The sequence below is a fragment of the Chiloscyllium punctatum genome, chromosome 15 (assembly GCF_047496795.1).
Source record: "Chiloscyllium punctatum isolate Juve2018m chromosome 15, sChiPun1.3, whole genome shotgun sequence".
NCBI lineage: Eukaryota > Metazoa > Chordata > Chondrichthyes > Orectolobiformes > Hemiscylliidae > Chiloscyllium > Chiloscyllium punctatum.
Window position 1 is genome coordinate 5,234,258 of NC_092753.1, and position 14,167 is coordinate 5,248,424.

A 14,167-nucleotide genomic window follows, 5' to 3' on the forward strand; every position below is an offset into this window, starting at 1 on the left:
TATCCTCCCTCAGCACAGCTGTAATGCTATCCCTTATCAAGAACTCCACTCCCCCTCCTCTCTTGCCTCCCTTTCTATCCCTCCTGTAGCATTTGTATCCTGGAACATTCAGCTGCCAGTCCTGCCCATCCCTGAGCCACGTTTCTGTAATTACTATGATATCCCAGTCCCATGTTCCTAACCATGCCCTGAGTTCATCTGCCTTCCCTGTTAGGCCCCTTGCATCGAAAAAACTGCAGTTTAATTTATTAGTCCTACCTTGTCCCTGCCTGCCCTGACAGTCTGACTCACTTCTGTTCTCAACTGTACCAGTGTCAGATTGATCTCTTTCCTCACTATCCCCTGGGTCCCACCACAACCCACCCCCCCAACCCCAACCTTACTAGTTTAAATCCTCCCGAGTAGTTCTAGCAAATTTCCCTGCCAGTATATTAGTCCCCTTCCAATGTACGTGCAAACCGTTCTTCTTGTACAGGTCACTTCTACCCCAAAAGAGATTCCAATGATCCAAAAATGTGAATCCTTCTCCCATACATCAACTCCTCAGCCATGCAGTCATCTGCTCTATCTTCCTATTCCTGCCCTCACTAGCTCATAGCACTGGGAGTAATCCAGATATTACTACCCTTGAGGACCTCCTTTTTAAATTTCTGCCTAACTCTCTGTAATGTCCCTTCAGAGTCTCAATCTTTTCCCTTCCAATATCGTTGGATCCAATGTGGACAATGACCTCCTGCTGGCCCTCTCCCCCCGTGAGAACATTCTGCACCCTCTCGGAGACATCCTTGATCCTGGCACCAGGGAAACAACACACCATTCTGCTTTTTCTCTGCTGACTACAGAAACGTCTGTCTGTACCTCGGACTACAGAATCCCCGAACACAATTGATCTCTTGGAAACCGACGTACCCCTCGTTGCATTAGAGCCAGTCTCAATACCAAAAACTTGGCTGTTCGTGTTCCGTTCCCCTGAGAATCCATCACCCCGTACATTTTCCAAAACAGCATACCTGTTTGAAATGGGTACATCCACAAAAGACTCCTGCCCTAGGTGCCTACCTCTCTTACCCTTCCTGGAGTTAACCCATCTATGTGACTGTATCTGAGACTATCCCCCCTTCCTATAACTGCCATCAGTCACGTACTGTTGCTGTGATCCAATTTCGGATTCCCTCCCCAAAGTCCATATTGGACAGGACAGCCCTCATGCATATATGTGATATCCTGTCAAAGACCTTCTCCTGGTCCAGGCTGATGAGACAGATGACCAACCCCATGTCCTGAACATTGGCGATCGTGTTCCAGAGAAGTGCGAGGCACTTAGAGATCGTCCTCCCCCAGTTCACAATGCCCTGTTTGGACAGCATCGCACTCCATCCACAAGGTGGGGAGACAGAGGACTGTTCCTGCAGATACAGAACCATCCAAGGTGGTCGCTTTTGGGACTCTTCCTTAAGAAAAGATACGTTAACACGCACGATGGAAGCTACGCTGAGTGGAGAATGTGAAGTAAACATAGAGGGTGGTACAGATTTGGAATGAGCTGCCAGAGGAAGTGGTGGAGGCTGATACAATTACAGCATTTAAAAGGCATCTGGATGGGTATATGAATAGGAAGGGTTTGGAGGGATATGGGCCAAATGCTGGCAAATGGGACTAGATTAGGTTACGATATCTGGTCAGCATGGATGAATCGGACCAAACGGTCTGTTCCTGTCCTGTACATCTCTATGACGATAACTCCTTCTTCAAAACACCCCATGTTTTGGCCTCGAATTCTCTCTCTGGCTGAGACTTGCACCACTCTCTGGTGCAAAACAACTGGTTCAAAATAAATGCACAAAAGTGATCCTACTGAGTGAATTTCTGAAGAAATATGGGACAGAATCCGATTGAGACTTGTTCTGCAAGAAAGGTTCTCAGGATGTGGGCATCATTGACATTTATTGACCATCCCCTGGTTGCCCTTAGGCAGCAGTGGCTAGGCCTTACTCTGAAGCTGCTGCAGTCCGAGTGACAAAAGAGCTCTCATTGCCCTGGGAGCCACAGGACTCCAGCCCACTGACGCTGAAGGAACAGCGATCTCTGTCAAAGGCATAGCTGAATGCCTTTATGGAATCATTCGCTACTTACCACAGATCGGAAACACACCATCGCAATGTGAAACCAGAGTTGGGAAGGCTTTCTGAAGGGCTCCAACAAAGTGATAAAATATTGAGAGTTGCGTTCGGGATCTGTTCCGCCTCACAGCAGCAGCAGCAGTTCAGCTGCTGGCCATGAATGATTAACAATCCAAAGGTGAGCCATGTAACCAGTAACCTTGGCACTGGGTCTGACTGGGAACCTGAATCCTGCTCCAGACAACGGCATGCTTTCAGAATCATCGCTCTGCTGCAACAGCTAGCAAGGGCAACCTGCATTGACATAGCACCCTTCCAGATCGCACAACATCCCAAACCTGCTCCGCAGCTGGCCAAGTGCAACTGAAATGGAGTCGCGGCTGTACTGTCGGAAACACAGCCGTCCATTTGTGCACAGCAAGCTCACACAGACAGCAGCGAGGTCACGGTCAGATAGTCAATTTCCATGGTTATGATGGGGTGATAAATCCTGTCCTTCCAACCAGGAGGAACTCACCCACTCGTCTCTGAAGGAGTATTATGGGATATTCCACATCCACCCACAGAGAGGTGACAAGGTTCGGTTGAAGGTTTCGTGTGAAGTTTGACTCCTCCAGCAGTGTAGCAATCCCCCAGTACTGCACGGGAATGCCACATGCTAAATTCTCTGGAGCAGGGTTCGAGCCCATGACCAGAAGGAATGAGACAGCGCATTGTACTGAGTGGAATCTCTACAGGCAGCCAATATTGAGCGACTATAGTTACATCTCCCACTACAAACAGCAACCTTACTAGATGTGGTACGGGCGGCATGGTGGCTCGGTGGTTAGTGCCGCTGCCTCACAGTGCCAGCGACCCGGGTTCAATTCCAGCCTCGGGCATCTGTCAGTGTGGAGTTTGCACATTCTCCCTGTGTGTGTGTGTGTGTGTGTGTGTGTGTCTGTGTGTGTGTGTGTGTGTGTGTGTGTGTGTTTCCTCCGACAATCCAAAGATGCACAGGTTAGGTGAATTGACCATGCTAAATTGCCCATAGTGGTCAGGGTGGTGTAGGTTAGGGGTGAAAGTAGAATAATGGGGGATGAGTCTGGGTGGGATACTCTTCGGAGGGTCGGTGTGGACTTGTTGGGCTGAATGGCCTGTTTCCACACTGTAGGGATTCTATGCTCAGCCCTTGCAATATACGGCAGTGATTCCTCTGACACTTTAGGCCCCGCACAGTGTTTCTCACACTGAGGATAATCCAAAGGGCTTCAAGTCATTTAAGTTGCTTATTTTAAACTGTGCGGTTCCTGTAACTTGTCATGACAGGGTCAGCCTGTATCTAGAAAACCAACAAATGGAACTTCCTATGGTCCCACACATTCAAACAGGGAGTCAGGCAGCAATTACGGCTTTCACATTGTTTCTTAAGAAGCAGAACAAGTTGGACAATGAAGTCTGGATTGTCACAAATTTAACTACACACCTACGTTCAACTACACAGCAGAACAATTTACATCTGAATAAAAGCGACTGCCCCCAACAGTTCATTCAGGGTCAGATTTTCCTGGAAGTACCATTCTTAAAGAATGCATTAGCGGTATGCTATTGAGTATTCACTTGTGCACAATGGAATGTCCAAGATTGATAGCTCCTGTGGAAGATATACAAGTAACAGCATCGCACTAAGGTGCACTGTTGATGTTTATGGAAGGCGCAAAGCTATTGCACTTACACACTAACCTCCAAATTCACCAGGAATTTGACAAAATACACATTCTAGCATGGTCATTGGACACCAACACATTAAAAATTAACAAATGCAAAACCTGCACCAAGGGGGTGGCTCAGTGGTTAGCATGGCTGCCTCACAGCGGCAGGGATGTGGGTTCGATTCCACACTCAGGCGACCGTCTACGTGGAGTGTGCACATTCTCCCCGCATCTGCAGAGGTTTCCTCCTGCTCTGTTTTCCTCCCACAGTCCAAAGATGTGCAAGTTACGTGAATTGGCTGTGCTACATTGCCACGTAGTGTCCAGAGGATGTGCAGGCTGGGGAAACGCAGGGTGATAGGGAAGGGGTTGGTGGGTGCTCTTCAGAAGATCAGTATGTACTCAATGGGTTGAATGGCCTGCTCCCACACTGGAGGGATTCTAGTATTATATGAACTAAATTTTACAAGTGTGAGATCTCATTTCCTCATATTTTAATTACTGTTGGGGATTTTTTAAAAAAGTAGATAATATTTGTTTCTCTTTTAGAATCTTTTACCTCTATCTTATTCTGATCATCACTTTGATTCTCTCTCTCTCTCTCCCTTCTCTCTTTATTTTGGTATCGGTGCCTGCTTTGACATTGAATTAACTATTTTAACCTGGTTTCGACTCTTCACAGTCTGGTAAGAACTCTTCTATGCTTTGTTCACGTACAGACAACCGATCCCAGATCCCCTGGAATTTCAAAACACTTGCAACTTCCAGGAGGAGGGGAAAAAAACACAGATACAGCCTACGAGGCAAAGGGAAGTGCAGAGTACTTGGCACTATTTGTTTACGACTGGCTTGCCAGGATTGGAGAGTTTGATTTAAAGGGAGAGGCTGAATAGGCTGGGGCATTGGAGTCTGAGGGTGACCTTATAGTGGGTTATAAAATCACGAGGGGCATGGATAGGAGAAATAGACAAGGTCTTTTACTTGGTTTGGTTGGGGGGGGGGTCCAGACTTAGATGGCATAGGTTTAAGGTGAGAGGTGAAAGACTTAAAAGGGACTTGAGAGACTTTTTCACACAGAGGGTGATGCATGTACAGAGGAACCTCGATTATCCGAATATCAATCATCCGAATTTCAGATTATCCGAAGAAGATCTCAAAGTCCCGACTGGTCGTGTCTTTTGTTTACAGCGATTAAAAGTGAACGCGGCTTACTGAAATGCTGCCAAGAACAGTCCTGGACATCGATGGGAGCCCAGGCACCATCTCCAAATGGCTGACCTCCCGCCCTCTCTGTCTCTCCCCACACTTTCCTTGGAGTCCTACACAGGAGTGTACCCTAAACCTCCCCCCCTCCTCCCCCACACTTCCCCAGATAATCTCTGCAAAATTGTCCTGTACAGAGCAGAGGTGGAAATTGTCAAAAGCTTACACTAAAAAGGTGCATGTGTTTGTGAACGTGTGTGTTTGTATGTGCGTGCGTATGTAAATTTGAGGCTTCACCAATGCGGCAGGTCCCTTACACACAAGTGTGTGTCTGCTCAGAAACAAACCCTGAGACAGAGAGAGGGAGCAAGGCAGACAGAGCGAGGGAAAAGGAAACTTTAGAAAACTCCACGACCCAGAGGAGAAGCATCAAATCAATTAACCAAATAATCAATTATCCAAACAAAATACTGCCAGCCCAGCTCATTCGGATAATCGAGGTTCCTCTGTATATGGAATGAGCTGCCAGAGGAAGTGGTGGAGGTTGGTACAATTACAGCATTTAAAAGGCATCTGGATGGGTATATGAATTGGATGGGTTTAGAGGGATATGGGCCGGGTGCTGGTGTTGGCAAATGGGACTAGATTAATGGAGGATATCTGGTCAGCATGAATGAGTTGGACTGAAGGGTCTTTTCCTGTGCTGTATATCTCTGTGACTCTAACAAAATATGGGCCACTGAGTACAGATTGTTAATTTTACAGCAAGCTAATGGAATCTTGCAGCACAGAGGAAATATATTCACCCCATCGTGCTCTTAAAGTGCTCACTAAATCGGCTGACCCACCCCGTTCTCTCCCGGTTGCCCTGCACACTTGCCTTCTCAGTGCTACTATAGAACCTGCTTCCACCAACCTTACAGACAGTGCGCTATAACAGTTCACTGTGTTAAAATGCAGCACTCCTCCTTATCCCTTTCTGTTTTCTTCTACCCAAGAACCCACACCCTCAGGTCAGTGACCCTTGAGCTGTCCTTGTTTACTCGAACCGTTCATGGTGCTGAAAGCCTCCCTCCGGAACCTTCTCTGCTGTCAGGAGAACACCCCCCAGCCCAACCACAGCTGCGCCGTGTCATCATGAGTCACGGCTTTCCACCATGTCGGCATGTCACAGGGAGGAAATCGGCTGACAGGAGACGGACATTCAGGAAACAGGGAAATGATACTTGGTCTATTTTGGGATGCAAAGTGCCACTCATGATTGTGAAAGGAACATCAAACGCTGGGCCCAAACTCGAGAACCAAGTGTGTGTTTATGAACCTGACCTTACTCTCCCTCTCTCTCTCTCACACTCTCTCTTCCCAGATGCTGCCTAGCCTACTGCGTACATTTGCAGGAGCTCATGCCTTGAAGCGTTGGAAAGGGTCCAGAGGAGATTTACTAGGATGCTGCCTGGTATGGAGGGAAGGTGTGATGAGGAAAGGCTGAGCAACTTGAGAAAGGAGGAGGTTAAGAGGTAACTTAACAGAGGCATACAAGATGATCAGAGGATTAGATAGGTGGACAGTGAGAGCCTTTTTCCTCAGATGGTGATGGTTACAATGAGGAGACATAGATACAGGACAGATGTCAGAGGTAGCTTCTTTATTTAGAGTAGTCGGGGCGTGGAACGCACCGCCTGCAATAGTAGTAGACTCGCCAACTTTAAGGGCATTTAAATGGTCACTGGATAACCAGGTGGATGAGAATGGAATAGTGTAGGTGTAGATGAGCTTCAGCTTGGTTCCACAGGGCACCATCGAGAGCTGAAGGGCCCGTACGACATTGTAATGTTCTAAGTGGATCAGCCACCTCTGGAACATGGACAAAAACCACCGTTGCCAAGGTAACAGTCAAGGTTACAGCCATGCGATTTTGCTTAGTGCCTCACCTTCTCACCACCAGTTTCAGAGTCCGGTGAGAGCCTTTCACAAGGCAGATCGCCTCCTGTCTGTAGCCGGTGAGGATCACATCGTTGATGCCAACCATCTCGTCCCCAACTTGGAGTTTGCCGACGGCAGCTGCCTTACTCCCTTCCTCGATCTGCAAAGAAACACAGACAAATTGAATGAGCACAGACGTTTCCACACACTCTCCACTCTGGTGAGTTGCCGTGACCTGCATCGCGCTGCCTGAGAGGATGGTGAAAGTGGAGCCAATTCCCATTGCCCTGGGTGAAATTATTATCCTTCATCAACAGGGAATCACTGGATTACCAAGAGGAAGACCGAAGTAAAATTGCGGACGCTGAAGACCCAAGACAAAATCTGAAAGTGCTGGAGAAGCCCTGCAGGTCTGGCGGGGTCTGTGGACAGAAAGTAATATCAACATAGCGAGCCCAGTGACCCTTGGTCAGAACGGGGTACTCTTGGTTTGGTAACATGACAATATAATATCTGACCGAATGTGAAATCTAGGAAACACAGCAAAACTCCAGTCAGTGAGAATCCAGGAACAAACTCTCCACTGGTTGGAGTTATACCCAGTACATTGGAAGGCGGCTGTGATTGTTGGATATCAATCGTCTCTGCTCCAGGACATCTCTGCAGGAGTTCCTCAGGGTAGTGTCCCAGCCCCAAGCAGCTGCTTCATCAATGACCTTCCGAAGATCAGAAGTGGGGACGCTTGCTGACTACACAATGTTCAACACTTACAACTCTGCAGACATTTCAGATCGCCTGTCCATTTGCAGACTTGGATGATATTCAGACTTGGGGTGACAACTGAAAAATACTCCCAGCACAAAAATGCCAGGCAATGACCATCTCCTACAGACAGAATCCAGTGATCTCCCCTTGACACTCAATGACATTACCATTGCTACTACCAACATACAGGAGGGCCCACTCTCAGGATTACACAATTGTTAGAGTGAGGGAGGAAGCCATTGTGCCTTCCTTAGTCTAAACTTCCTGCTTTCTCCCCCCAGTATCCCAGCACGCCACTTCTATCCAAGTAATTATCCTAAGCCCTCTTGAATGCCTCAATTGAAGCTGCCCATACCACATTCATAGGCAGTGTATTCCATACCCTAACTACTTGCTGTGGAAATTGTTCTTTTTCCTCATCACTCCTGCTTTATTTGAACTTCATCCACGTGCTCTCATTATTTTTTTTCTTAGGAGCAAAAACAGCTTCTTCCTGTTGTTTCTAACTGGCCCACTTGTGACTGTGAAACGCTCTGTCAAATCTCCTCTTAGCCTACTTGCCTCCAAGAGAAACAGTCCCAATCTCTTTAACCTACCACCCAACTGAAGTTCCTCATTGCGAGAACCATTCTTGTAAATCGCTTCTGGACCCTCTCCGGCGCATTTACATCTTCCCCATAACATGGCACCCACAAATGTACCCAGTACTCCAGCTGAGGTCTAACCAGTTCAACATCAACTCCTTGCTCTTGTAGTCTATGCCCCATGAATAAAGCTGAGAACAATCCATGCCTTATTAACTTCTCTCTCCACCTCTCCTACCACTTTCAATGAGCCGTACACACACACACACACACACACACACACACACACACACACACACAGGCACCCTCTACTCATGCACACCTTTTTAGAATTACACCCCCAATTTAAAAATCACACACACCAGGTTGTAGTCCAACAGGTTTAACTGGAAGCACACTAGCTTTCGGACACTCCGAAAGCTAGTGTGCTTCCAATTAAACCGGGTGTGCGTGATTTTTAACTTTGTTCACCCCAATCCAACACCGGCATCTCCAAATTATAACCCCCAATTTATATTGTCTTTAAATGTTCTTCCCAAAGTGCCGCATTTCTCTGCATTAAACCTCATCTGCCACCTAGCCACCCACTCCATCAACTTGTCAATGTCCTTTTGGATTCTATGTTGTCCTCCTCACAGTCTCCCTAAAGTTGGTCATCATCAACCCTCTACTTTCCAAAAATACCATCCAGTCGCCAACTTCCGTTTCCTCTTCAAAGTTCTTGAAAGCTTTGTCACTTCCCAAATCTTTTCCCAGCTTCACCGAGCTGAATCCCTCCAATCAGACTTGGACCCATGCCACGGTTCTGAAGCAGCTCTAACTAACTATCTATCTATTACTGTTCCCTGCTACTTCCTGTCTACGTGCAACATCACCCTCAGACAAGGCTTTGGTTTTCACATGTACACTAACAGCACCCACCTCTACCTCACTCTCTCTTGGTTGCCTCAAGGTCGCTGCACGGTCAGAAGGATTCTCTGAATATGCACTAGTGGATGAGCAGAAATCCCTCTGTTTCAATATTGGGAAGCCTGAAGGGACTGCTTTCAATCCCTGTTCCCCAGCTACCACCACTCCGATTGGAGAAACAACATCTTATCTGCCACCTGGGCACCCTACAGCCCCAGAGGACTCAACATTGAGTTCTCCAATTTCAAATAACCTCCCTCCCCATCCCCGACTCCCTTCCTAGCCACTCTCCCTCCATGCCAATGCTCCCTGCTACCAACCAGAGTCAACCCTCCCATTGACCAACCTGGTCATACCCTCTACCTGTCTTCACCTTTCCCCACTTCGCCACCCTGCCCTCCTCACCCCCCTTTATCTGCAGCTCCCCCACACCCACCCCAAGTCCTGAGGAAGGGTTACACCTGAAACTTGACTTCCGCACCTCCTGGTACTGCCTGGCTTGCTGTGTTCTTCCAGCCTCCTGCCTGCCAACTTCACCCCTTTCCCAGATAACTGTCTGAGTGAGTCAGTTCACAACCTTCTTAGAGTCATAGAGATGTACAGCACGGAAACAGACCCTTCGGTCCAACCCGTCCATGCCGACCAGATATCCCAACCCAATCTAATCCCACCTGCCAGCACCCGGCCCATATCCCTCCAAACCCTTCCTATTCATATACCCATCCAAATGCCTCTTAAAATGTTGCAATTGTACCAGCCTTCACCACTTCCTCTGGCAGCTCATTCCATAAACGTACCACCCTCTGCGTGAAAAAGTTGCCCCTTCGGTCTCTTTTATATCTTTCCCCTCTCACCCTAAACCTATGCCCTCTAGTTCTGGACTCCATGACCCCAGGGAAAAGACTTTGTCTATTTATCCTATCCATGCCCCTCATAATTTTGTAAACCTCTATAAGGTCACCCCTCAACCTCCGACGCTCCAGGGAAAACAGCCCCAGCCTGTTCAACCTTTCCCTGTAGCTCAGATCCTCCAACCCTGGCAACATCCTTGTAAATCTTTTCTGAACCCTTTCAAGTTTCACAACATCTTTCCAATAGGAAGGAGACCAGAATTGCATGCAATATTCCAACAGTGGCCTAACCAATGTCATGTACAGCCGCAACATGACCTCCCAACTCCTGTACTCAATACTTTGACCAATAAAGGAAACCATACCAAATGCCTTCTTCACTATCCTATCTACCTGCGACTCCACTTTCAAGGAGCTATGAACCTGCACTCCAAGGTCTCTTTGTTCAGCAACACTCCCTAGGACCTTACCATTAAGTGTATAAGTCCTGCTAAGATTTGCTTTCCCAAAATGCAGCACCTCGCATTTATCTGAATTAAACTCCATCTGCCACTTCTCAGCCCATTGGCCCAGCTGGTCTAGATCCTGTTGTAATCTGAGGTAACCTTCTTCGCTGTCCACTACACCTCCAATTTTGGTGTCATCTGCAAACTTACTAACTGCATCTCTTTTATGCTCGCATCCAAATCATTTATGTAAATGGCAAAAAGTAGAGGGCCCAGCACCGATCCTTGTGGCACTCCACTGGTCACAGGCCTCCAGTCTAAAAAAAAAACTTTCCACCACCACCCTCTGTCTTCAACTGTTGAGCCAGTTCTGTATCCAAATAGCTAGTTCTCCCTATATTCCATGAGGGCTCGTGCTTCCTAACTCAGTCTTTGCCCCGTCTCAGCTGAACTGCTGCTGAAGAACTCACCCACGCCTTTTCCCCTTCCCTTCGGATCTGACTATTCCAACACATTCTGGCTGATGTCCCACACTCTACCTTCTGCCAAGTGGAGCTTCTCCAAACCTGAGGTGCCAAGGCCCTAACTTGCATCAAGTTCTGGTTCCTTACCGACCCCGTGTTTGCTCACTCATTCTGGCTTGCTGGTCAACCGAAGGCTTGATGTTAAAACATTCATTCTGATTTCCCCAACACTCCATGTCCTGTTCCTCCCTACCTATAAAATCTCCTCAGATTATACAACCCTCCGAGGCATCTGCACTCCTCAAAGTCCTGCCTCTTGACTTTAACCGCTCCATCAGTGCTGCTTTAGTTCCCTAGGCCCCGACTGCCAAACCGTCCTCTCTGCCTCGCTTTTATCCTTTCAGTAAACACACCTCTTTGGGCAAGTTTTGGTTCTTCTGACCTGATGTCTTAATGAGTGTCAGATTTCATTTTATAAAGCTCCTGTGAAACACCTTTGAATGGCTCATTGTGTCTGAGGCAGTAGGTCATTGCTGTCAGTTACCTTGACCAGCCATCTTGATACGGTGGCCCCAAAGCAGGTCAGAGGCTGGGAACTACATGGCGAGTAACTCACCTTCTGTCTCCCCAGAACCCACAAGTCAGACTGCGGCAGTTCAAGAATAGAGCTCATCACTGGCTTCCCCAGGAAACCCTGGGACTGGGTAATGAACAGTGGCTTTGACTGTGATGCACACATCCCATAAAACAATTAAAAAGCAGCGTACATTTGCACAGTTTACTGCTGGGTGAGAACCACAGGGTGGGAGACTCTCACAATTCAGTACTCAGATTCAAAGACAGTGCACCTTCCAATCTCCAATGCAGCACCAAGACCCTCATCGGTGAGGTTTACAATCAGGCGTCATATCAATGTACAAATGGACAACGTGCCAAACTGAGCTTTACAAATAAAAGATGACTCAGTTGAGCCAGTAACGGATAAGCCAATATTTGCCGGTGCTTTTATTTTTTAACAAGGAACAGCTTACATCAATACCTTCTGGGCACTGATTCCGACTGACTGAACAACTTAAAAAGGACACATTGCGTGACTGTAGGCAGAGGTTTGATTCCGGTTGAAGGGTTTGTTTCAAAAGTGAAGATTTGCAGCACTTTCACCTGGACCGGATGATGTCCCTTCACAACCTTCAGGCCACGCAGCGACAGGGAAAGCACTTTCAAAGTGTCTCATCTGAAACATGCACCACAGGCAGTACAGCACCCCCTCGGTGATGAAGGGCCCACCAAAATCAATCCTCAAAATTAAAGATCCCAAGAGAACACTGCAAGGAAGAGCAGGCAGGGCTTTGGCCAATACAGGTCTCCAATCCACCATCACTAAAACAGATTACCTCATTACTGTTACAAAGCTGTTTGGCTCAGTTGGCTGTTCAGCTTGTTTGCTATGCACAGTGATACCAACAGTGTGGGAATTGAACCCACATTGACAGAGGTTACCACAAAGTTCCTCCTTCCCACCTTTCCCTTCATCAACAGTGCGGTGACCCCTCCTGATAGTTAAACCACCGGTGTGTAATGAGGGGCGAGCAGTGGGACTGAAGCAACATTACCTTGACAAAGCTGTTTTTGGACGCTCGTCTTGAAAATAAGGTTGCTGTTTTTAAAATCAGTGATGACACAAAGTCCGTTCATTTGCTGTAAGGTGCTTTGGACTGTCCCAGGGTTACAAAACTTTCAATGTAAATGCAAATCTTCCTCTTTGGGAAGAGAGAAAAACATCATGATAAAAAAAAAGCAAGTATGACCTGGTGTTCGGATGTTGGGCTATTTTTCCAAGTTTGATATTCAGGAGCAAACAGAGGGATGCTGAAGCTGGCCTTTCTCTGGATTAGGTTAGCACCTCCCAAGCAGAAACCCTGGGAGAGAACGGTGGACAAGACTGGCACGACTCCCAGAGTAGGGGAGGTGTGGCAAACTCTCTCTCCCGGCTTGTGCTGGCGTTAGGACAATGACTTGGCTGAGTGAGAGCAACCTCGAAGAAACTTGGTTCCACACACAACTCCAACTCCAAGATGAAACCAGGGGTTTCTTTTAAATTAAAGCATTTCTGACTCAAACTACAGCTTGGCCCAGTAACACACACACACACACAAGCACACTAACATCTTCACGCCAATGGCATTTTGGAACCATGCCGACATTTCAGCAGGAATATCGATGTTTAACTGGTTATCCAGCCGACCAGTTACTGAGAGATAAGAGGAAATCACAAAGCCGCGTTCTGAAGCTCTTCCACGCACACCCACCCTGGCAGTGCCACAACACTGGTAACAGAAAGCACCATGGGCACGTCAGCACTAAAGCCGCTCATAGCTGCAGCACTTTGTCATGTTCAGACACGTACACAACAGAACGACACGTTCTCAACCATTCAGACCTGACTTGCACATAGACAGAGAACAGGCCAGTCGGACCCTCCGGCCCATTGTACTGAGCAATTGATCTCCACCGTAACTTAGTTGTTTATTGGAGAGTCAGTAGGAAAGATCAATCTGTGGAGTAGATTCCTGGAGCTTTTACACACTGCCTTGTTTTCGTAAGGTTGGGTAGGGGTGGGAGTCAGTACCAGACATTCACTTCCCATTGGGTGGGAAAACTGCTTCCTGATTTGCCTCCCAAAACAGTCTGGCCTTTACTATGAGGAGCGTACTCCCTGCTTCTGTGTGCCCCCACCCTGCTCCGGCCATGAGCAGAAGTAGTTGCTCCATTAACTCAAATCCTTCGACAACTTTAAACGCCTCAAGCCACTCAGGATCTGTCTTGTCAAAAGTAATCAACTTGCTAAGCAAATGCAGTTTGATTCCCAAGTTTCCACAAAGTTGAATTGAAGTCCGGAAAAGTTCTTTCCTCATTCGTTTTTAAAATCCCTTTGATTTTTCCTGGGTAAGTTACTCCTGGTTTGCAGAGAGAGTCACATTTGACAGTAAGTTAAAAATCACACAACACCAGGTTATAGTCCAATAGGTTTAATTGGAAGCACTAGCTTTCGGAGCGCTGCTCCTTCATCAGGTGGTGGGAAAATCAGTGAAGAGTATTCCAAATAAAATACAACAGACTGGGAACATCAAAAAATGTCATGAAGAGCTGAAACCATGCAACTTTATGACCCTATTTTAAAAAGTCATTTCCTAGATGTGAGCACTGCTGG

At 47.3% G+C, this 14,167-nt stretch overlaps 1 protein-coding gene across 4 annotated transcripts in view; it reads right to left on the bottom strand.

Moving 5' to 3' along the window:
• Positions 1 to 14,167, bottom strand: part of shroom2a (shroom family member 2a) — a 222,176-nt gene that overhangs the window by 102,613 nt on the left and 105,396 nt on the right. For all 4 annotated transcript variants that reach the window (XM_072584506.1, XM_072584501.1, XM_072584500.1 and 1 more), the window contains exon 2: positions 6,946 to 7,097. In XM_072584506.1, coding sequence (XP_072440607.1) covers positions 6,946 to 7,097 — 152 coding nt within the window. The remainder of the gene's footprint in view (positions 1 to 6,945; positions 7,098 to 14,167) is intronic.